This window comes from Ovis aries, chromosome 1 (assembly GCF_016772045.2).
Source record: "Ovis aries strain OAR_USU_Benz2616 breed Rambouillet chromosome 1, ARS-UI_Ramb_v3.0, whole genome shotgun sequence".
NCBI lineage: Eukaryota > Metazoa > Chordata > Mammalia > Artiodactyla > Bovidae > Ovis > Ovis aries.
The window spans coordinates 100,201,001-100,224,501 of record NC_056054.1 but is presented as its reverse complement, the minus strand read 5'-3'; the positions used below and the strand labels follow the sequence as shown (position 1 = coordinate 100,224,501).

The 23,501-nt window shown below is 38.4% G+C and overlaps 1 protein-coding gene across 4 annotated transcripts in view; it reads right to left on the bottom strand.

The window, feature by feature from the left end:
* Positions 1-23,501, bottom strand: part of VPS45 (vacuolar protein sorting 45 homolog) — a 71,514-nt gene that overhangs the window by 5,931 nt on the left and 42,082 nt on the right. Inside the window, exons 14-15 of one of the 4 annotated variants that reach the window (XM_042253749.2) lie at positions 23,361-23,492; positions 4,823-21,523 (exon numbers count right to left, since the gene is read on the bottom strand). In XM_042253749.2, the coding sequence (XP_042109683.1) occupies positions 21,517-21,523; positions 23,361-23,492 (139 nt within the window). In that variant the 3' untranslated portion in view covers positions 4,823-21,516. Of the gene's footprint in view, positions 1-4,822; positions 21,524-21,851; positions 23,493-23,501 lie in introns of those variants that run through there. The other 3 variants (XM_004002438.5, XM_060413801.1, XR_001041275.5) reach the window with 3 other exon arrangements.

The window sequence follows — 23,501 nt, the reverse complement described above, 5'->3', positions numbered from 1 at the left end:
AATGCTGCTGAAATGTCAAGTAAAATGAGTACTAAAAGTTGATTCTGAGTTTAGCCACATGGAAATCCCTGGAACCACAACAAAAGTGATTTCGGGGAATGACAGGCATGAAAAGCTAAATGGAGTGGCTTAACAGAAGAGGTAAGATTTAAAAGAAGATACACGTTTAAGAGAATGTATAAGGAGAGGAATCAGAGGTCGTGAGAAAAAAACAACTCTTGAAGAATTTTGCTATAAAAGAGAACAGAGAAATAGCATAGAACCCGGGAGGAGACAGGAGGTTAACCGAGTTTTTAAAGATGGGGGAAAAACCTAGCATGTTTCTGTGCTTCTATGAATGATCCAATAGGGTGTGAAAAACCCATTCAGGATTGAGAGAGAAGCAGGTCTGGAGCGAAGCCCTAGAGGAAGTGAGGGAATGGAATCTGGTGCCCAAGTGGGAGGGCTGGGCTCAGCCAGCAGCACTCACCACTGTGATGGGACGGAGGGCGGAGGACAGCGGCAGTGTGGGAGCTGTGCGGGTTCTCGTCTAAAGACTTTTACCACCTCGAATAAGAGCTTCTTGATCTGTGTATCCTCAATATAAAGCAGACACTGAATTAGGTATTTGCTGAATGAATACATGGATCAGATTTATATTTTTTAAAATAAGTTAAGACCTCAGCTTAAATGTCACCTATTGTGCTAAACTATTCCTAAACATCCAGCAGCAATTTTATCAGTAGTAAGGGAACAAGGTGGCTTTGATATCTATGTCTGAAAATATTAAGAATCTCATACAGAGAGATCATACTGCTCTTCACTGGGTGTATACTTTACCCATTTAGAACTCATTATTTCTCAAATGCAATGTGCCTTTCCCCACCACCTACTGTCCTCAGTTATGCTGTTTTCTCAGTCCTGAATGCTCCTTCTTCCTATGGAAATCCAACTTACTCTTCAAGGCCTAGTTCAAATGCTATCTCCATGGCGAAGCATTTCCTGATTACGCTGCCAGAATTAATTATTTCTTTTTTGGACACATTTTATTTAACTTACATACATTAACACTTCTCAAACTTCTGTACCTAAGAACCCCTAAACAACAGAAGAGAATCAGTGTATTAGTATTGAGGGTATAGTCCAAATTGGTTTACTAGCTTACATCTTTCTTTGAGGGCTGATATTTTGCTTTTAAAACACATAACAATTGTGTTATTTTTCATAAAAGGGCCTTTTAAATTTCAACATAAACATATTTTTATTTTTCATAGGAGTTGACCAGTTAAATTATTTAATTCTACTCCTGGAATTAGAAGTCCCCCCGACTTCTAAAGAAAACAGACATCCCAAAAGATGTGTCATGCTTATTCTGTGCCTTTGTGTGACTCGGGTACTAATCATATCCTAATTTGAGAAATACAGGTTTGTTTGAGTTCTCCACCTGAACTATAAGATCATTAAAGATAGGGATCTTATTTTCTTTGTATTTTAGGCCCTGTCTTGGAAAAGTGAAAGTGAAAGTGAAGTCGCTCAGTCCTGTCGACTCTTTGCGACCCCATGGACTGAAGCCTACCAGGCTCCTCCCTCCATGGGATTCTCCAGGCAAGAGTACTGGAGTGGGTTGCCATTTCCTTCTCCAGGGGATCTTCCCTACCCAGGGGCTGAACCCGGGTCTCCAGCATTCCAGGCAGACGCTTTAACCTCTGAGCCACCAGGGAAGCCCAAAAGTACCTTATATAAAGCAGTTACTCAATAAATATCTTCCTCCCAAATAGTATAATCATAACAATCTGTCAATACCCTTGGCTCATATTTTTTTCTTGCTGTTCTGTGACTAAACCAACAGTAATAGCTGCTGCTGCTGCTAAGTCGCTTCAGTTGTGTCCGACTCTGCAACAGTAAGCAAAACAAAAACCCAATAACTCAAATGTCTATGGACAGATGAATGGAGAAGCAAGCTGTGGTATATTTACACAGTAGAATGGTACACAGTACTGAAAAATGAATGAATCTTAGACATACGGTCAGTGAAAAAGTATGATACAATTTTCTTTATTAAGCTAAAAAATAAGCAAGACTAAACAAGACTTGCTTATTCTATATTTAGAAATACATGGATTAGTGATAAAAATAACTCTCCCCATCAAAGCAATGGAATTAAACACAAAATTTAGGATACTGTTTACTGGTTGTAGGGAGATAAGGGATATAACTAGAGCACAACATACAGACAGATCCATGTTATTGGCAATTTCCCAGTCCTTTGGTGAAGGATCCAAGAGTATTCATTATATTTTCTAACTTTTATTTACATATATTCTTGTTGTTTAGTCGCTGAACACTTTTGGGACCCCATGGACTGTAACCTATCAGGCTCCTCTGTCCATGGGATTTCTCAGGCAAGAATACTGGAGTGGGTTGCCATTTCCTTCTCCAGGGGGTCTTCCTGATCCAGGGATTGAAAATGTGTCTCCTGCATTGCTAGTGGATCCTTTACTGCTGAGCTATGAGGGAAACCCAAAACTACTATGTTAAGACGTAATTACGAAGAAGGCAGTGGCACCCCACTCCAGTACTCTTGCCTGGCAAATCCCATGGACAGAGGAACCTGGTAGGCTGCAGTCTATGGGGTCGCTAACAGTCGGACACGACTGAGCGACTTCACTTTCACTTTTCACTTTCATGCATTGGAGAAGGAAATGGCAACTTACTCCAGTGTTCTTGCCTGGAGAATCCCAGGGATGGGGGAGCCTGGTGGGCTGCCATCTATGGGGTTGCACAGAGTCGGACACAACTGAAGTGACTTAGCAGCAGCAGCAGCAGCAAGATGTAATTTCTTAAGATAAAAGCTTCTATATCTAAATGGTTTCTATACTCTGACGTTTCTCACAATCTTTAACACACTAATGTGAATCTCTCTACTTTCCAGGAGGATACAGTGATTTAGTTGTCCAAGAAACTTTTAAAAATATCTATCAATATCTCCCAAACAAGTCTTCTATAGAACAAACCTTGGGAAACACTGAATTAAGATATAAAATATTTCCTTGATTATAACCAACTCCAGTGAGGTTACTTTACCCCACGATACTTTCTTACAAACAGTGTAACCACCTGTTGTAGACTACTCCTTCCCAGTTCCCACCTTAGTACCAGGACACCTGATTTAGGAAAAAATAAGCAAAGCAAAGCAAAACAAGTAAACAGGAGCCCTTGGTCTTACTTCCTCTCCCTCCTGTGAAGAAATAGGGAAAAAAAGCAACCAATGGGATTCTGCATGTATCCAACACCCTGCATGTGTCATTCATGTGAGGAGAAAGGATTATCCTCATGGGCCATAGGACAAAAGATGGACGCCTCAAAGACTGAACTGCCTGTAACATCACTTTTATAAAGGTATGAAAGGAGATTATCATCTGAGAAGAAAGAGAGTGATAGATGTGCTTTCTCACTATTGGGAACATTCAAGACCACATCAGTTTGTCAGAGCAACAACTACAGAAGTAGAATGGTGACCACCATACCAAAACAAACAAAAAACCCCCCACTCCCCCAAACCAACAAGAAACAGAGCTCCAAACAACCTCTCTGTAGCAAGCATGGATGTTAAAGACTCTGTGAAAGTCTATTAATTATAGCGGTACCGAGTCTGGAGGTTTCATAGGGGAAATCTGTGTGAGCACAAATGGAAATCAAGCTACTAAAGTTTTTCCTGCACAGACCACAAAAGTCACCTGGCATTTGGCTATCTTCATAGTAAATTTTGCCATAACCCCAGTATTGCTGGGCATAATAATATAATTCTGCTCTTGAATTATGTTACAGTAAGAGTTTTCAAACCAAGTGATTTGGAAGTATGGGTGACAACAGAGGTGTTGATGATGAGTATACACTCTTTTTTTACTTGATTTTCCCCAAATGCAATGGCAATAACAGCAGCAGAAGCAAGCAACACATATTAAGTGCTTCTCCTATGCCAGATTTTCCTCTAATATTTTTTATATATCATCCAAACATTATAACAATGACATAAGGAGCTATTATTACCTCCACTTTACAGTTGAGAAAATGGAGGTACAAAAAAGTTAATTTGCCTAAGGTCATACAAGTGGACACATGGCAAAACTAGGATTTATAAAAGGTAGTCTGGGGACTTCCCTGATGGTCCAGTGGCTAAGACTCTGAGCTCCCAATGTAGGCGGCCTGGGTTTAATCCCTGGTCAGGGAACTAGATCCCACATGCCGCAGCTAAGACCTGATACAGCGCCCCCCTAAAAAAGGTAGTCTGGCCCTACAGCCCTTGGTTCTTTCAAAAAAAAACAAAACTATTTATTTGGCTTTGCCCGGTCTTAGTTGTGGCATGTGGGATATAGTGCCTCAATCAGAGATTGAACCGAGTTTCCCTGCGTTGGGAGCTCAAAGTCTTAGCCACTGGACCACCAGGGAAGTCCCTAGAGCTGTTGCTCTTAATTGCTGTGCTACACTGCCTCTTAAAAGACCAAAGCATATCGAAAGGTGATTTATAAATAACAGGTTTCATTCAAGCCGAGGAGTTCTAATGATAATCCTAATGAAAGAACTTATGTCCTGAAAGATGCATCATTCAACTAGGGAAGTTAAATACAGTTTTGCAGGGCTATGTAGAGGGTACTCAACTATGTACTTTACTACTTAATAATTGCAAATGGTACCAAACTGACTTTTAAAACTCTGTGGAATATCTTAAAAATTTTCTCGTCATTAAAAAACATTAAAATGCAAATAACATAAGAAATAAAGAAGTAAATGAGTTGCTCATGTCTCACTACACAGAGTTAGCATTTTTGAGTTTTTCCTTTCATTTAAAGTTTTTTACTGTCTAACCCAACAAATCCTGAAACAAATATGCAAACACTGGATGGGGGCTTACATACTACACAAAAAGGCATATCCTATAAACTTGGAAAAGAGAATATCCCTTTTCCTTAATGGTAAACTTTTGGTTGCAAGAAACAGAAACCCACTCAAACTAGCTCAAGCAAAAGAAAAAAAGTATCCTCAGTGACATAGGGGTTGGGGTGGAGGTCTATCATTAACCCAGTGTAAGATCAGGGCCTCTTAAGGGCACTGTGGAGAGCAAGTGGGGGCTGCTTTGAAACCACACAGCATCTGCCTCTGCCTTTGCCTCTTATTTCTGTCTCATTTATTGGTCTCTTACTTCACACTATCTGCTGCTTCTTTTTTCTCTGCATTTGAGTTGAAATAAAATGTTTTTTAACCAACTTTCTCTGTACAAATTATTTTTTTAATTTGCTATTTTTAAAAATCAGGAGCAGTTAACTTTGGGGTTGGAAGGGTATGATGTGAAGGTATAAACAAAACTTTTCTGGATGGCAAATTAGTACTTAAGCATATTAAAAAAGTTAATACTCTCTGATGCAGTAGTCTCATCTCAACATTGCTAGCAGTGCATGGACTCTAGGACGACAGAAATCTGAACCTGAATTCTAGCTTTGCACTTCCTTGCTCTATGACCTCAGGCAAACTACTTAATTTTTCTCTTAATGTTCCAGTTCTTTCACTTGCAAATTGGGACCACAATAAAACTACCTTCTGGATCATCAACAATTAAATGAGATAATAAATGAAGTCAGCAGACCGGCATTACTATTATCCTAAGAGAATACATGGACAAGTGTGTAAAGATGTATACAAAATTATGTTTGTTACAGTACTGCTTATAAAAGTAAAGAGTGATAAACAATGACTATCAAAGAATATTTGTTTTGTTCATCACCATGTATCTAGTCTCAAGATAGCTTCTGGAATACATAAGTGCTCAGTAAGTCATTGTTGAATGGACAAAAAACTGACAATTGGTTAAATAAATTGCAGTACAATCACACAACAGAATACCATTCAGTCATTAAAAATGACATATAAGTATTTTCATTGAAAGTACATGCATAGTATATTCCACTTTATTTAAACATATATATGTATATATTCAGGACTTCCCTGGAGGCATATTCACAGAAAAAAATCGAAATCATCAAGACACTGACATTTCTAATGCTGAGATGGTGGTAGTATGAATATTTTTATTATCTTCTTTTTGCTTAGCTGCAATAAATTTTTTTTCCTATAAGGATTATATACTGATTTTGTAACACAACGTGATTTTTAATTAAAAAATATGTTTCAATGTACAAATAAACTGGAATCAGGGGACACAGATTTGAATCTTGGGTTAATTTAGTTTTTTTAAAAAGCATTGTATTAGAGTTATTCATTTATATGCCTATTTTTCCATTAGACATTGAGATCTTTAATGATATAGAAAATATCTTCATCTTTCTAACACCTTGCACAGAACCTTACACATAATAGTGCTCAATAAATACTTGTCAGTGATAGGCGATATGCTCCATCATAGCTCTTGGCAATGGTGTCTTAACATTTTGTTACAAGAGAAAAGTTAAACTCTCCCCCAAATCCCTACCAAGATGGTGCTAGTTCCAACAGCTTCAAAACTGATTCTGAAATACCTACAAGTGAAGAAGTGTCCTCCGGATTCCTCTTTCTTTGAAATGCAAATTCTGTCACAGGATCCTAATTTTTCAGTAAATAATTCAGAGAGCAAACCAACTCATGGTTACAGGAGAAGGTCCAAGTTTCTAGTGTTACTTGTTTAAGTAGAAATCTATAAAGAACCTGTTGATAATATGAATCGACATCCTCCCAGCTTCCCATTTATTTACAGAAATTGAAACTGTAAACTGTTTTCTAAGCCCTAAACTGTACTTTCTCTCTCTAAAAAAATTAACGAATCAGAATTCTATTATTGCCAACAGTCAGGCATCATCTCAGGTGGTAATAAAACTAACAGCTGCCACTAGTTAATCAAATTAGTCATTTTTACCCAAAGAGCAACACTGTCTTAAATCTCATTCTTAATTATCATTGGATGGCAAAAACCATGCAACAAAGCTAAACGATTCCTTACTTTTGTACTGTTTTTTCCCCTGCTTTGGTTTACAGTATTTTTTTAGTAAGCAGAAAGCATCACACAATTTCCATTTGGTAAAAACACACATATTGGCTATCTTATAAGTAACATTTATAAGCAAGGGATTTAAAAAATCATAGCTAGATAAAACTTCCTAAAATATTATTTCAACTGTGTGCTCAGACTGGAAACAAACTGAGTTCAATTCCAGCTTTGCCACTTACTAGCTGTATGACTTTGGAAAAAGTACTTATCTACTCTAAGTCTCATATGAAAAATGAGGTTGATAATAATACAAATACCTACCTCACTGGGTTGTTATGAGAATTAGACAAAAATTTAATGAATAAAACACTACTATCCCACAGAAATGAAAAGCAAGTCACAAAAGTGAGTCGCTATGTAATTTTAAATGTTCTAGTAAGCACATTAGAAAGATAAAAGAACCAGTCAGAATGTCTACGATCCAAAAATCTGCAAGCAATAAATGCTGGAGAGGGTGTGGAGAAAAGGGAACCCTCCTACACTGTTGGTGGGAATGCAAACTAGTACAGCCACTATGGAGAACAGTGTGGAGATTCCTTAAAAAATTGCAAATAGAACTACCTTATGACCCAGCAATCCCACTGCTGGGCATACACACCAAGGAAACCAGAATGGAAAGAGACACATATAACCCAGTGTTCATCGCAGCACTGTTTATAATAGCTGGGACATGGAAACAACCTAGATGTCCATCAGCAGATGAATGGATAAGAAAGCTGTGGTACATATACACAATGGAGTATTACTCAGCCGTTAAAAAGAATTCATTTGAATCAGTTCTGATGAGATGGATGAAACTGGAGCCGATTATACAGAGTGAAGTAAGCCAGAAAGAAAAACACCAATACAGTATACTAACACATATATATGGAATTTAGGAAGATGGCAATGACGACCCTGTATGCAAGACAGGAAAAAAGACACAGATGTGTATAACGGACTTTTGGACTCAGAGGGAGAGGGAGAGGGTGGGATGATTTGGGAGAATGGCATTCTAACATGTATACTATCATGTAAGAATCGAATTGCCAGTCTATGTCTGACGCAGGATACAGCATGCTTGGGGTTGGTGCATGGGGATGACCCAGAGAGATGTTATGGGGAGGGGAGGTGGGAGGGGGGTTCCTGTTTGGGAACGCATGTAAGAATTAAAGATTTTAAAATTTAAAAAATAAAAAAAAAAGAAATATAAAAGAAACAGGTAAAATAAATTTTAATTGTATATTTTATTTAATCCATATAACTAAGACATTATTAACTTTAAAAATTGAGATATTTTATACTTTTTGTGTATTAAGTCAGAAATTTATCATGTATTTTATACTTATAGCACACCTCAACCTAGACTAGCCACATTTCAAGTACTCAAGAGTACTCAATAGTTACAGAGGCTACTGGTTACCTTTTGGACAGCACAGGTATAAAGTACAGTGTCTAACACATAGTATATGTTAAATAAATTTTAACTTCTTAATGTTATCATAATTGCCTCTTAGGAGTTGCTATAAGTCAGTGTTTCTCACGTCATGTGCTCATAACACCAGCTTATATCTGGTGGTTCCCGGGCATGTCACTAAATGGCACTGAAATACATAATAAGAAAATTACTTCTGTAGCCATGGACTGCAGCCCACCAGGCTCCTCTGTCCATGGGATTTCCCAGGCAAAAATACTGGAGTGGGTTGCCATTTCCTATTTCAGGGGATCTTTCTGTCCCAAGGATCGAAGCTGCATTTCTTGCAGGGCAAGTGGATTCTTTACCAATCTTTTTATCCTTCTGACTATATCAAGGAAAAAGTGTCAGTTTGGTACTGCAGTGCTGTTTTTCAAAATTTTAATTTTTATTTGAGATATAATTCATAGGCAATAAATGTACCAATTTTAAGGATATCATTTGATGATTCTGAAAAATATATCTAGTCATGTAACCATTTCTTCCATCAAGATATAGAACATTTCTAACACCTGAGTTAGGGCTTCTTAAAAATCAAGAAACAAACAAAAATCAAGAAGTGAAAAAAACCTCAAGAACAAGAACCATGAAGTCAACCCCATGCCTTTGAATATTGTTGTTGTTTAGTTGCTCAGTCCTGTCCATCTCTTTTGTGATCCCATGGACTGAAGCCCACCAGGCTCCTCTGTCCATGGGATTTCCCAGGCAAAAATACTGGCGTGGGTTGCCACTTCCTATTCCAGGGGATCTTCCCGCCCCAAGGATCGAAGCTGCGTTTCCTGCAGTGCAAGTGGATTCTTTACCAACTGAGCCACCAGGGAAGCCTCATGCTGCTTTCCAGAAAAGTTATGGATTTACATTTCTACTAGCAATATTTGAGACTGCCTCACTGTACATTTATCTTGAGAAAATATTCAGAGGTAGGACAAGGATTTACTGATATACATGATGCTTACTGCAATATTTATATCAAGCAAAAAACTATAAACAATCTAAATGTTGAATAGCAATAGTTAAACAGAGATACACCCTTAAAATCGAAACTGTAGAGCTATTAGGATCATTTAAAATAATTTAAATAATATGGCATAATTAAAAGTACACTTAAAAATAAGCAAAACAAGTCAAAACTTTAAAGACAATGAATGTAATGTGATTCTAAAACTCAAAAACTTTCAAGTAAAGGAAAAAACATCAGGAGGGGCTTCCCTGGTGGTCTAGAGGTTAGGAATCCACCTGCCAATGCAGGGGACTTTGGTTCAATCCCTGGCCCAAGAGGATCCCACATGCCGCAGGCAACTAAGTCCACATGCCAGAACTACTGAGCTAGTAGGGCCCACAAGTTACAACTACTGAGTCCACAGGCCACAGCTTCTGAAGCCTGCATGCCAGAAGCCGTGCACCGCAACAAGAGAAGCCACAGACGAGAAGCCCAAGCAACATAACGAAGGGTAGCCCCCGCTCTTCGCAACTACAGGTAGCCTGTGCACAGCAATGAAGACCCAGCTCAACCAAAAATAAGATATATACAAATACATTAGGAGAAAATATACCAAAATGTTAACAGTGGTTAGCTCTGAGTAGTGTAATAGTATGAATGACTTTTGACTTTTATACTTAATTTTTGTATTACAATGAGCATGAATTACTTGGGGCGGGGGAAGCCTATTTTTCTACATCTGTCTTTGCTAGTTAGAAAAATAACTGAAAAATGAAACAATTATTGTGCAGGCTTATAGTTAATGAGGGTTTAATTGGATCCAGTAGAGTTATAGAGAACCTACTATGTGTAATAATTATTATTGGTTTGAAAGGGAATCTGGCAGTAAGAGGATGGTCGATCTAGCGTTACATTTCCCCCTTGTCAAAAGTCTAAAGAAAGTACTGAACCGACGGACAGCAACGCGGAAGACTGAAGCGCTCTCTTCACACACAGTTCAGGGGCTCGGGTCATGCTGACAGCACTACTGACCAATACTGACACCTCACCTCCCTTTTCTCCTTCACTTCGACCCTGTACTCTGAGAAGACCAAGGGATTTCATCTATCGGGAGAATAATTCTATCCATTCTGATCTGGTTCTTGACCTCTCGGCTCACACAGCTAACCTAGCGTGACAACTGCTTCCAGCAAGGATCCAGAACTCCTTAACACTGATTGACTTGTGAAGTCATCAGGCAAGCCAGCTCAAAACCCAAATCAAGATGCTTATTTATTTGCAAGGTAGGATCACATGCTTTGGAAACACAACTAGAATAATGACAGCCTACTGTGGTGGTGGTGTAGTTGCTTAGTTGTGTCTGATTCTTTGTGACCCCAGGGACTGTAACTCTCCAGGCTCCTCTGTCCATGGGATTTCCCAGGCAAGAATATTGGAGTAGCTTGCTATTTCCTTCTCCAGGGGATCTTCCTGACCCAGGGACTGAACCTGGGTCTCCTACATTGCAGGTGGACTCCTGCTTTGCAGGCGGATTCTTTACTGAGCCACCAGGGAAGCCCCCAGTCTATTGTAGGTGAATCCATAATGGGTATCGGTCACGTACAGGCTTCCCTGGTGGCTAAGAACAGTAAAGGATCTGCCTGCAGTGCAGCAGACCCACAGGTTTGATCCCTGGGTCAGGAAAATCCCCTGGAGAAGGGAATGGCTATCCACTTGCCTAGTATTTTTGCCTAGAAAATTCCATGGACTGAGGAGCCTGGCGAGCTATAGTCCACGGAGTTGCAGTGACACTTTCCCTTTCACATAGTTCATTTATATGGTTCATTTAGTTTACTTCCCAGGTGGCACTAGTGGTAACGCGTCCAGGAGACAGAAGAGATGTGGGTTCAATCCCTGGCTCAGGAATATCCCCTGGAGTAGGAAATGGCAACCCACTTCAGTATTCTTGTCTGGAAAATTCCATAGACAGAGCAGCCTGGCAGGCTGCAGTCCATAGAGTCACAAAGAGTTGGACATGACTGAGAGTGCATGCGCGCGCACACACACACACACACACACACTTAGCATGCATAGTTCATTTATACATGTCTAGGAAACTTGCAGTTTTACAATAACCCTTATTCATTCTGAACATTTTAAGATAAATAATACTTCTCTTAATGCATTTTAGCTTTGATCACCGCAGTGATTCTGCTAAAATATAAGTCAGATGTCATGATTCTGCTCAAAACTTTACAATACACACACAAAAACTTGTACAGAAATGTGTATAAGCAGCCTTATTCATAACAGCCAAAAGGTGGAATCAATTCAAATGTCCACCACTGACAAACAGGTAAACAAAATATGGTATTTCATTTCACACAATGAAATACTATTCATCTGTCAAAAATAAAGACAGCTATAACACAGATGAACCTTGAAAACATTATACTAAATAAAAGAAGCCACTCACAAAAAATTATGTTATATGCTTCCATTTAGATGAAATGTCCATAACAGGGAAATCGAAAGAGACAGAAAGTAGCTTAGTGTTTGCTTAAGGCTGGACGATTCTTTTTGAGGTGATGAAAATGTTCTAAAATTGACTGTGGTGGTATCTGCACATGTCTCTGAATACACCAAAAACCACTGAATTGTATACTTTAAAGGGGGTGAACTGTTCAGTTCAGTTCAGTTGCTCAGCTGTGTCTGACTCTTCCCGACCCCATGAATTGCAGCACGCCAGGCCTCCCTGTCCATCACCAACTCCCACAGTTCACTCAGACTCACGTCCATCGAGTCCGTGATGCCATCCAGCCATCTCATCCTCTGTCGTCCCCTTCTCCTCCTGCCCCCAATCCCTCCCAGCATCAGAGTCTTTTCCAGTGAGTCAACTCTTTGCATGAGGTGGCCAAAGATTTGGAGTTTCAGCTTTAGCATCATTCCTTCCAAAGAAATCCCAGGGCTGATCTTCAGAATGGACTGGTTGGATCTCCTTGCAGTCCAAGGGACTCTCAAGAGTCTTCTCCAACACCACACTTCAAAAGCATCAATTCTTCAGTGCTCAGCCTTCTTCACAGTCCAACTCTCACATCCATACATGACCACTGGAAAAACCATAGCCTTAACTAGATGGACCTTAGTCGGCAAAGTAATGTCTCTGCTTTTGAATATGCTATCTAGGTTGGTCATAACTTTTCTTCCAAGGAGTAAGCGTCTTTTAATTTCATGGCTGCAGTCACCATCAGCAGTGATTTTGGAGCCCAAAAAAATAAAGTCTGACATTGTTTCCACTGTTTCCCATCTATTTCCCATGAAGTGATGGGACCAGATGCCATGATCTTCATTTTCTGACTGTTGAGCTTTAAGCCAAGTTTTTCACTCTCCTCTTTTACTTTCATCAAGAGACTTTTTAGTTCCTCTTCACTTTCTGCCATAAGGCTGGTGTCATCTGCATATCTGAGGTTATTGATATTTCTCCCGGCAATCTTGATTCCAGCTTGTGCTTCTTCTAGGCCAGCGTTTCTCATGATGTACTCTGCATAGAAGTTAAATAAGCAGGGTGACAATATACAGCCTTGATGTACTCCTTCTCCTATTTGGAACCAGTATGTTGTTCCATGTCCAGTTCTAACTGTTGCTTCCTGACCTGCATACAGATTTCTTAAGAGGCAGGTCAGGTGGTCTGTATTCCCATCTCTTTCAGAATTTTCCACAGTTGATTGTGATCCACACAGTCAAAGGCTTTGGCATAGTCAATAAAGCAGAAATAGATGTTTTTCTGGAACTCTCTTGTTTCTTTGATGATCCAGCAGATGTTGGCAATTTGATCTCTGGTTCCTCTGCCTCTTCTAAAACCAGCTTGAACATCTGGAAGTTCACAGTTCACATATTGCTGAAGCCTGGCTTGGAGAATTTTGAGCATTACTTTGCTAGCATGTGAGATGAGTGCAATTGTGTGGTAGTTTGAGCATTCCTTGGTATTGCCTTTCTTTGGGATTGGAATGAAAACTGACCTTTTCCAGTCCTGTGGCCACTGCTGAGTTTTCCAAATTTGTTGGCATATTGATTGCAGCACTTTCACAGCATTATCTTTCATGATTTGAAATAGCTCAACTGGAATTCCATCACTTCCACTAGCTTTGTTCGTAGTGATGCTTCCTAAGGCCCACTTGACTTCGAATTCCAGGATGTCTGGCTCTAGGTGAGTGATCACACCATCGTGATTATCTTGGTCGTGAAGATCTTTTTTGTATAGTTCTTCTGTGTATTCTTGCCACCTCTTCTTAATATCTTCTGCTTCTGTTAGGTCCAGACCATTTCTGTCCCTTATCAAGTCCATCTTTGCATGAAATGTTCCCTTGGTATCTCTAGTTTTCTTGAAGAGATCTCTAGCCTTTCCCATTCTGTTGTTTGCCTCTATTTCTTTGCATTGATCGCTGAGGAAGGCTTTCTTATCTCTTCTTGCTATTCTTTGGAACTCTGCATTCAGATGCTAATATCTTTCCTTTTCTCCTTTGCTTTTCGCTTCTCTTCTTTTCACAGCTATTTGTAATGCCTCCTCAGACAGCCATTTTGCTTTTTTGCATTTCTTTTCCATGGGGATGGTCTTGATCCCTGTCTCCTGTACAATGTCACGAACCTCTGTCCAAAATTCATCAGGTACTCTATCTATCAGATCTAGTCCCTTAAATCTATTTATCACTTCCAGTGTATAATCATAAGGGATTTGATTTAGGTCATACCTGAATGGTCCAGTGGTTTTCCCTACTTTCTTCAATTTAAGTCTGAATTTGGCAATAAGGAGTTCATGATCTGAGCCACAGTCAGCTCCTGGTCTTGTTTTTGTTGACTGTATAGAGCTTCTCCATCTTTGGCTGCAAAGAATATAATCAATCTGATTTCAGTGTTGACCATCTGGTGATGTCCATGTGTAGAGTCTTCTCTTGAGTTGTTGGAAGCGGGTGTTTGTTATGACCAGTCTATTTTTTTGGCAAAACTCTATTAGTCTTTGCCCAGCTTCATTCCGTATTCCAAGGCCAAATTTGCCTGTTACTCCAGGTGTTTCTTGACTTCCCACTTTTGCATTCCAATCCCCTATAATGAAAAGGACATCTTTTTTGGGTGTTAGTTCTAAAAGGTCTTGTAGGTCTTCACAGAACCATTCAACTTCAGCTTCTTCAGCGTTACTGGTTGGGGCATAGACTTGGATTACCCTGATACTGAACGGTTTGCCTTGGAAATGAACAGAGATCATTCTGTTGTTTTTGAGATTGCAACCAAGTACTGGATTTTGGACTTTTTTGTTGACCATGATGGCTACTCCATTTCTTCTAAGGGATTCTTGCCCTCAGTAGTAGATATAATGGTCATCTGAGTTAAATTCACCCATTCCAGTCCATTTTAGTTTGCTGATTCCTGGAATGTTGATGTTCACTCTTGCCATCCCCTGTTTGCCCACTTCCAATTTGCCTTGATTCATGGACCTGACATTCCAGGTTCCTATGCAACATTGCTCTTTATAGCACTGGACCTCGCTTCTATCACCAATCACATCTACAACTGGGTATTGTTTTTGCTTTGGCTCCAGCCCTTCATTCTTTCTGGAGTTGTTTCTCCACTGATCTCCAGTATCATATTGGGCACTTACCGACCTGGGGAGTTCCTCTTTCAGTATCCTATCATTTTGCCTTTTCATACTGTTCATGGGGTTCTCAAAGCAAGAATACTGAAGTGGTTTGCCATTCCCTTCTCCAGTGGACCATATCCTGTCAGTGAGGTATACAATGAAATACTATTCATCTGTCAAAAGTAAAGACAGCTATAATATAGATGAACCTTGAAAACATTATACTAAATAAAAGAAGCCACTCACAAACAATTATATGTTATATGCTTCCGTTTAGATAACATGTCCACAACAGGGAAATCGAAAGAGACAGAAAGTTGCTTAGTGTTTGCTTAAGGCTGGACGATTCTTTCTGAGGTGATGAAAATGTTCTAAAATTGACTGTGGTGGTATCTGCACATGTCTCTGAATACACCAAAAACCACTGAATTGTATACTTTAAAGGGGGTGAACTGTACAGTATATGAATTTTATCTCCATAAACCTGTTAGAAAATGAAACCCCAATGTCCTACAATGTTCTCTGACTCACAGGAAAAACCAGCCCTCAAAATATTCTCCAAGACCCTCCATGATCTGGCCCCCAACACCTCTCTGACTGCACGCCAGACCCCAGTCTCCTTGAATACACTGCAAGATCCTGCCTTAGGACCACAGCCCTGCTGTCCTGAGATACTCTCCTCCACATTTGTTTGGCTCATTCCCTCACTTCCTCCAAGTCTCTGCTCAGACCTCTTCTTCATGAGGCCTTTCCTGATACACTGAGTAGTGTGGCTTGTCCCTACTGCCTCCACACACCACAGATTTCCCTTCACTTTGCTCTACTTTTTTCCCCCATAGAATTTATCATCTTCTGATTTATGATAAAGAATACTTATTTATTAAGTTATTATTTATTTCTGTCTCTGCATTAAAAGGAAAGCTTCACAAGGATTAGGATCGTTGCTTTTCTTCACAGAGGCATTCCAATATTCAGTAAATACAGCTGTCCTCATTTGTTCAATAAATGTTTATTCTAGAACTTATAACTAGGCCAAAATGACTTCTCACCGTTTCACGCAGACTTTGGTGGAAATATCTGTGGTGATATAGTACAACTCATGTCATAGATAATGCCGGAAGTTGAAATTTGAATTATTCCCCCTCAAACTGAGGTTCTATTAGGCAAGTATGACTAATGAGATAAATGAAGAGGGAGGGAGTAAGGCAGGGGGGAAGTACTTCTATAGGACGGGCAAACCCTGAGGCAGGAGATGAGAGTCTACACACTGCAAACCTGCACGGACCCCAGAGGCAGAAAAGACGTACTGCTTAGGGCAGGCACTTGCACGTGTTCAGGGTACTGTTGAATCCATTTACCTGGATCCTTTTTCAGGGCAGGTTCTCTGCTTTCAAAAAGGCATTAAAATTATGCCCTTAAAGAAGTCCCTGTGATTGGTTACTACCTTTTATTTCTTTGTATTTCATTATGTGTCGAGGAGAAGGAAAAGCAATACAAAATTCATATTAAACTTCATATGGCTATAGAGAGAAGAAAGTATCGACTACCTCCCTTCATTTGGAAGGCAGTTTTATTAAGAATGTTGCTAAGGAGATAATTAGCTTCTGCAAAGTTCCTTGGTGTTTTAGCAGCAAACAAACCCCATCTATTTTAAATAGTGTTTAAATCTAAACAGAGATAATTACAATTACACCTAATCAGAACAGGTCCTATAGAAATAAGTCATATAACTACAAAAGGCCTGTAGAACTCTGCTTCTTTGTGACCAGTGTTTGAAAAAATGTCATAAAAGAACTGCTTTAAAGAATTAAGGTATTACTACTTAAGACAGAGCAGCTTAAAGCAGAACCCTGAAAAGGAAGTTGAATTTCAGATTCAACTAATATATATTTTCTTGTAAAGTCTAAAGGACATATATCTTCAGGTAACTCCTGACTTAAAACTTGGCTTACTTATACATGGTCCCTATTCTTTCACCAAAGTTACATTGAGTTCTGGAAGTACTTCAGAGAGGGAAAGAAAAATTGCTTTTTATTTTTGCTGAACACTAAGATTTTGTTTCAAAACAAAAGTAAAGGTAATATCAATATATTTTAGAAATAGAAGGTATCCCAGGATAAAGACTATTAAAATTGCTACATGAGAGGTACAGATGATTTTCCAGGTTGCAAGAGACCACTTTTGACCCATCTACCTATTACATTAATATCTTGCTCCAAATCATAAACTAGTAGGTGGTAGTGCTGGGAGCTGACTGTAAAATAAATCAGATTTTACTTAATACACCAGGAAAATCAAGTGACCTGTATCCCAGAAATACCCTGCAACAGGCATTTCCCACTCGGGAAGGATAACAGATTCTATATCAGCCTATAACACTCCAAGCTACAAGATATGATTTTTCTTTTTTTCTTTTTTTCCAGTAACACCTCTCGAGGCTTGCAGGATCTTAAGTTCCCCAACCAAGGCTTGAACCTGGGCCACGGCAGTGAAAGCAGTGAGTCCTAACCCCCACACTGCCAGGGAATTCTCAAGGTATGAGTTCTGTTTATTGTAATGCCTACCAATCCAGATCTTCGTGGGGCATACCATATTTTACATAATTCTAAGTATAAAACGAGGGCGCTCATCCTGACACATCTAAAAGTATACTGTTTCCTGGTCACCATAATCTCTCAAAATAATACTTTTGTGAAGGAGAGCTGTGTCTTTATCAGTTATTCCTTTGGACTTTTTCTTAAGAAATAATCCATGTATTACATAGGAAATTGTACAGACGCCCACAAAAATTAAACCCTAACAATTCACGGAAACAAATCATTCAAACTCTCTCCCCCTATATATTATTGCTCCTCACAGCCCTACTGTATTGAGGTATAAAGCTGAGTTTTAAAAAATATTAACCGTCCCATTTACTGAGAGTCTGGGATTTCAATATGTATTAAGAGTTGTGAACTCTTAATTACTTAATAGTCTAGTAATACCCAAGGTAGTCCACAATCATCATGAAAAATGAGCCTTTCCTCTAAAAGCTGAAACTGTTGCTTTCAATTACTTAAGCCTTTACAATAACTGGTCTCTGAAATACAAATTTCACTATCTTCTTACTGATAGTGAAAAATTTCACTAGTTACTTATTGCTAGAGGCTATGTATTTATGAAAGTAAATTATAAAAACCAGTTTTGGGAACATTTATGTATTGCAAATATTAATTTTTTTCCAGGTTGGTAATTACCACAGCAACTCCCTCTTTCTAAAAGTTTCATTGATCAGGGGCCAGTGAACAATCCTGTCCAAGATTTTATTGAACCTTCTATTGCTAAGGATATCTGCTCAAATGTAATTTGGTATACTGCTTAAGATATTATTAGGTCAGACAGAGAAATATTGAGCTGGCTAGTTGGAAGAATCTAGTCTATCGCTTTCACAAAGCTGCTTTACTTTCTTTTATTTTTCTTCCTTACTCTCTTACTTTTACATTAAACATTATTTTCTCAGGACCTGGGACACTAATTTAAGGAAAAACCTAGACATTTAGGGTCTTCCTCCCATTTTTAATAAAATATAGTTTTATTCACAGTACAATTAATTAGCCAAACATACCTGAAAATATATGCATTTTTGTTTATATGTAATATTAAAAAAATGTGTAAAAATCTTTGCTAATCTATCTTTCCCTCTAAATCCAAAGTATTTTTTAAATTGAAAGTGAAAGTGAAAGCTGCTCAGCCATGTCCGACTCTTCGAGACCACATGGACTGTCCATGGAATTCTCTAGGCCAGGGAGTGGGTAGCCTTTTCCTTCTCTAGGGGATCTTCCCAACCCAGGGATCGAACCCAGGTCTCCCACATTGCAGGCAGATTCTTTACCAACTGAGCTATTAGGGAAGCCCCCTTTTTAAATTGAGATACAGGTAATTAGTTTTAAAGGTCTAATATTTCAAGTTAAAGAGAAGATGCCATAGTTCCTAGGTATGGGTCATGAGGCTTCAAACACTCAATGGGAAATATTAACTCTCAGAATGGGGTCTCGAGAAGTTGGACACGACTGAGCGACTTCACTTTCGCTTTTCACTTTCATGCATTGGAGAAGGAAATGGCAACCCACTCCAGTGTTCTTGCCTGGAGAATCCCAGGGACAGGGGAGCCTGGTGGGCTGCCATCTGTGGGGTCGCACAGAGTTGGACACGACTGAAGCGACTTAGCAGCAGCAGCAGCAGCAAGATCACTTAAGAGTCAATTAGCCTTTTTAGATTCTGATAGTAAAGCCTATTTAAAAGCAGATAATTATATATACAAACATGAGGGAACTCATTTAGATTAAGAAAATAAAATCCTATATGTCTATCTAGTAATAAAACATTTTAAACCCCAAATTATTAAATATCATTTAGAAAATAATATATTGTCAGGCTTTCGAGTAATATTTATGAAGGAAATGAAGAATGATCAAAAGCATGGACTCTGGCTCTGAGAACTGGCTCTCTTTGTAACCATGTTTACTTGGGCAAGTTATTTAATCTTTCTGCCTCAGTTTCCATATGCAGAGTGCTGAAAATAACAGTATATACCTTATTGAGGATTAAATGCCTTAATATATGTAAAGTACTTAGTAAAGTGCCTAACACATAGTAGACGTTCAATAAATATCTACTATGATTATTATTTTTATTAGCAGTAGCAGGAACAACAGGCTTCCCAGGTGGTTCAGTGGTGCAGAATTCGCCTGTCAAGCAGGAGATCAAGGTTTGATCCCTGGGTCAGGAAGATCCCCTGGAGGAGGAAATGGCAACCCACTCCAGTATTCTTGCCTGGGAAATTCTATGGATAAAGGAGTCTGGTGGGCTACAGTCCATGGGGTCACCACCACCAGTAGGAACAATGGGAGAAAACTGAATAAAATAGTCGTGATATTTTGTGTCACTCAGTGCTCAAAAATATTCAATGGTACCCCACAGACTACTGAATTAGGTACAAAATACTCAGTGTGACATTTTAGAATGCACTGCTAAGCTTCCAAACATCACCTAATAGTTTTCAAATTACAGTAAACTTCATGTAACGTTACTACCAATTTAAACTTTTCCGAGATCACAACTGCACTTATACTTCCATTTCTGAAATGAAGGCCAACTAGATAAGGTGGAATTAAATAAAGCATATAGAAATGCTGGAAAAAAAAATGACAAACATATTTTTAATTGAATAGCTAAACCTCTTAAGAAATTAAGGGAAACTCTTAAAGTCATCACAAAAAGGGAACCAAAACTTAGGTTGGCAAATATAAACCAATGCTTGTGACTACCTGATAAGTATATGGCAATGTTTATAAACAAGGACACTGTATTTTAACAGCCACAAAGGATCAGGATCCAGGGTTTAGGACTCAGTAAGAAAGGGAATTAGAATTAAGACTCTTGAGTAATTGAGAGGCCCTCACTGAAAACAAGGAATAGAAAAACAAAAAGTCTGCACAGGAAGATCACAAGGAAACTTAAACAGGTATAGGTTCTGCACGGTTCAGGAACTCTTCAGGACAGAAGTTAACATTGACAAAGTTCTGAACTGATAATACTCTTTGGATACCTGGCCTAAATGAAAGATAAACTATGCAGAAGGGATATATCTTCAGCTTAGGCCCCTCATGAGTCCCATGAGTCTTCTCTAAGATAACTCATAACCCAAAATTACAAAACACATGCAGATATGAGTCATCATGAGTTAATATGGGCAGGCACAATGGCAGAGTTAGATCTCCAAGGACTTCAGATAATAGAATTAATGTGGTTAAAGAAAAATTTGAAAAGGATTTGAAAACATGAGAAAAGAAGAAATTAATAAAAATCAGGCAAATTGGAAAAAGAAGCAAATAGAATTTATAGGCTTAAATACAGATTAGGCATGGCTGAAGAGAGAATTACTAACCTGAAGTATTAATATGAAAAAAATTACACAGAAGACAGCACAGAGAGATAACAGGTAGATAATATAAATAACAGGTTAAGAGACATGAAAAAATAGATAAATGCCTAACATATAGCTAACAGGAATTCCAGAAGGAGGGAATAGAGGAAGTAGAAAAAATACAATATTTAAAGAAATAATGACTGGAAAATTTCCAGAAATTATGAAATGCCAAACATATATTTTCATACCAACTAAAATAAATAAAAATAAATTCACATTTAGATATATAATACTGAAACAAGAACATCAAAGACAAAAAGATAATCTTAAAAAGAGCCAGAGAAGAAAATATCGCCTCAGCTGAGACACAATTATAGATGTTGAGAGTAGGCTTCCTAATAGCAACAACTGAAAACAGTACTTCATGGTCACCTTCTTTCTTTAAATTTTTTCATTTTGGCCACACCACACAGCATGTGGGACCTTAGTTCCCCAGAGATAGGACTCATACCCCCCAGCAGTGGAAGTGCAGAGTCTTAACCAGTGGACCATCAGGGAAGTCCAGTATTCTGGGACTGTCATCTGATTTCTAAGTGCTGGAAAAAAACCAAACTATTAACCTGAAATTCTAAACTTGGCTAAACTAAGATATTTTTAGATGAAAACATCAAGTTGACCGTGACCTGAAAGAACTACTATAAGATGTTTTTAGTAAGAAGAAAATCGGATCAGAAAGAAGGACCAGGATGAAGAGCAAGGAGAGGTAAATATGTGGAAAAAATACTGAAAATAAATACTGAAAATAATGATGCATTTGGGGATTATAAAGAAAAGTGGAACAAAAATGCTGGACAAATGTAGTTTGTAAGTTGAAGGGGATTAGAGATTTGTCTAAGGATCTATTTGTGAGAAAAGTAGAACTGATTAATTTTAACCATTCTTTATTCATTCAACAAGTATCTTTCATCGACAGGTAAAACTATAATAACAGAAGTCATAAGAGCTATTATTTTACATGGAGTTGTGCAAAGAAGGGGACATGAGGCATAAGGAAGGGTTCCAGAGGTGCTGATAACATTCTATTATTTGATCTACGTGGTGGTTACATGGATGTACTCACTTTGTTTTATTTCATTGAGTTGTCTGCTTATCATTTGTATACTTTTCTGTAGGTAATTACATATGTATGCACATAATATTTCTGCAAATTTTATAAAAGTAAGCTCTACTACACAGTTTACACCAAAATAAAACTTTGATAGATTATATATTTATAATTTTAAATACAAGCCCTAAAAGTCATGGGAAAAAATAGAGGTTAGTATTTATATAATCTTGACTGGGAAAGAACTTTCTAAGCATGACATCAAAGGCAAAAATCATTGGTAACTCTGACTACATAAAAGTTAAAAAAAAAGAAACGTTTTATACTACGAAACAAAAATACCAAATAGAGGAAAATATGTTTTGCAAAATATGTAACAGAAAAATGGTCACTATCCTTTATGTAAGTGACAAAGAACATGAATTGGAAATTCAAGAAAAGAAATACATAAATGGCCAGTGAGCTCTGGAAATCGACAAAGAGATTAACTAATTTGCATAAATTCACAAAAATGGTAAGAGGGAAAGATTCAAATCCAGTCTATCTTATCTTTCCATTAATATTTGTTTAATGAATGATTATATATTTAGAACTATAATAAGTTTTTACCGTAGACTACAAAATGCAGGTTATAAAACAGAAAGTGCAATGAGGCAAATAATACAAAGCGAAAAAGTACACAAACACCTCTAATGCCTTCCTGTATATCTATGTATACATGGCTCAGCATGGATCTCTGAGGGCTCCCAATCATTAAATTTAACTCTCATGCCATGGGTCTCTAGTTTCCTCTCATCCTTTGTCCTTCCTATCTTTAGCTTCCAAATTAATCTTCCTAAAATACTGTGATCTTCTTGTAATTGTACTGCTTGAAAACTTTCAATGATTCCTCATTTTCTACATAAGAAACCAGAAAAAAATTCTTCAGCATGGAATTCAAGGCCTTCCACAATCATGGCATTCCAGCTAGCTGACTACTTGCTGTGCTTTTTCTATGTACGTTGTCTATAGCTTTCCGTTACTTGTTCATGTGGTTAAATCTGCCCAGAATGTGCTCTCCCGCCTTATGTCCATTTTTTAAAATCCAAGGCTCAGTTTACACGCTATCATCTCCATGAAACTAGTTTCTCTTAGCCACTCAGAATCCATGGCTCCTTTCCCTCTCTCTCCAGGCACTTATTTTCTTATTTTTTGTGTTCTATCTTTATCTTACTCATTTTCGTATTTAATTTGGTCAGCACTGACATTACTTTCCCTACAGAAAGGGAATTTAAGTCTTCCTCTCTGGGAAAGGGGAAAGAATGACAGGACTGAATGTTCTCCCTCACCTTTTCGTGTTGTGCACAGTGGTTCCTCCTAGGACAATCCTCACTCCAGGAGTGGTACGGTTCAGGTTATAAACTGTTAGAGCCTCTTCGTAGGTGGCTCCTCCAATGATAAACACAACGATATCCTGAGGTCTGCAATAA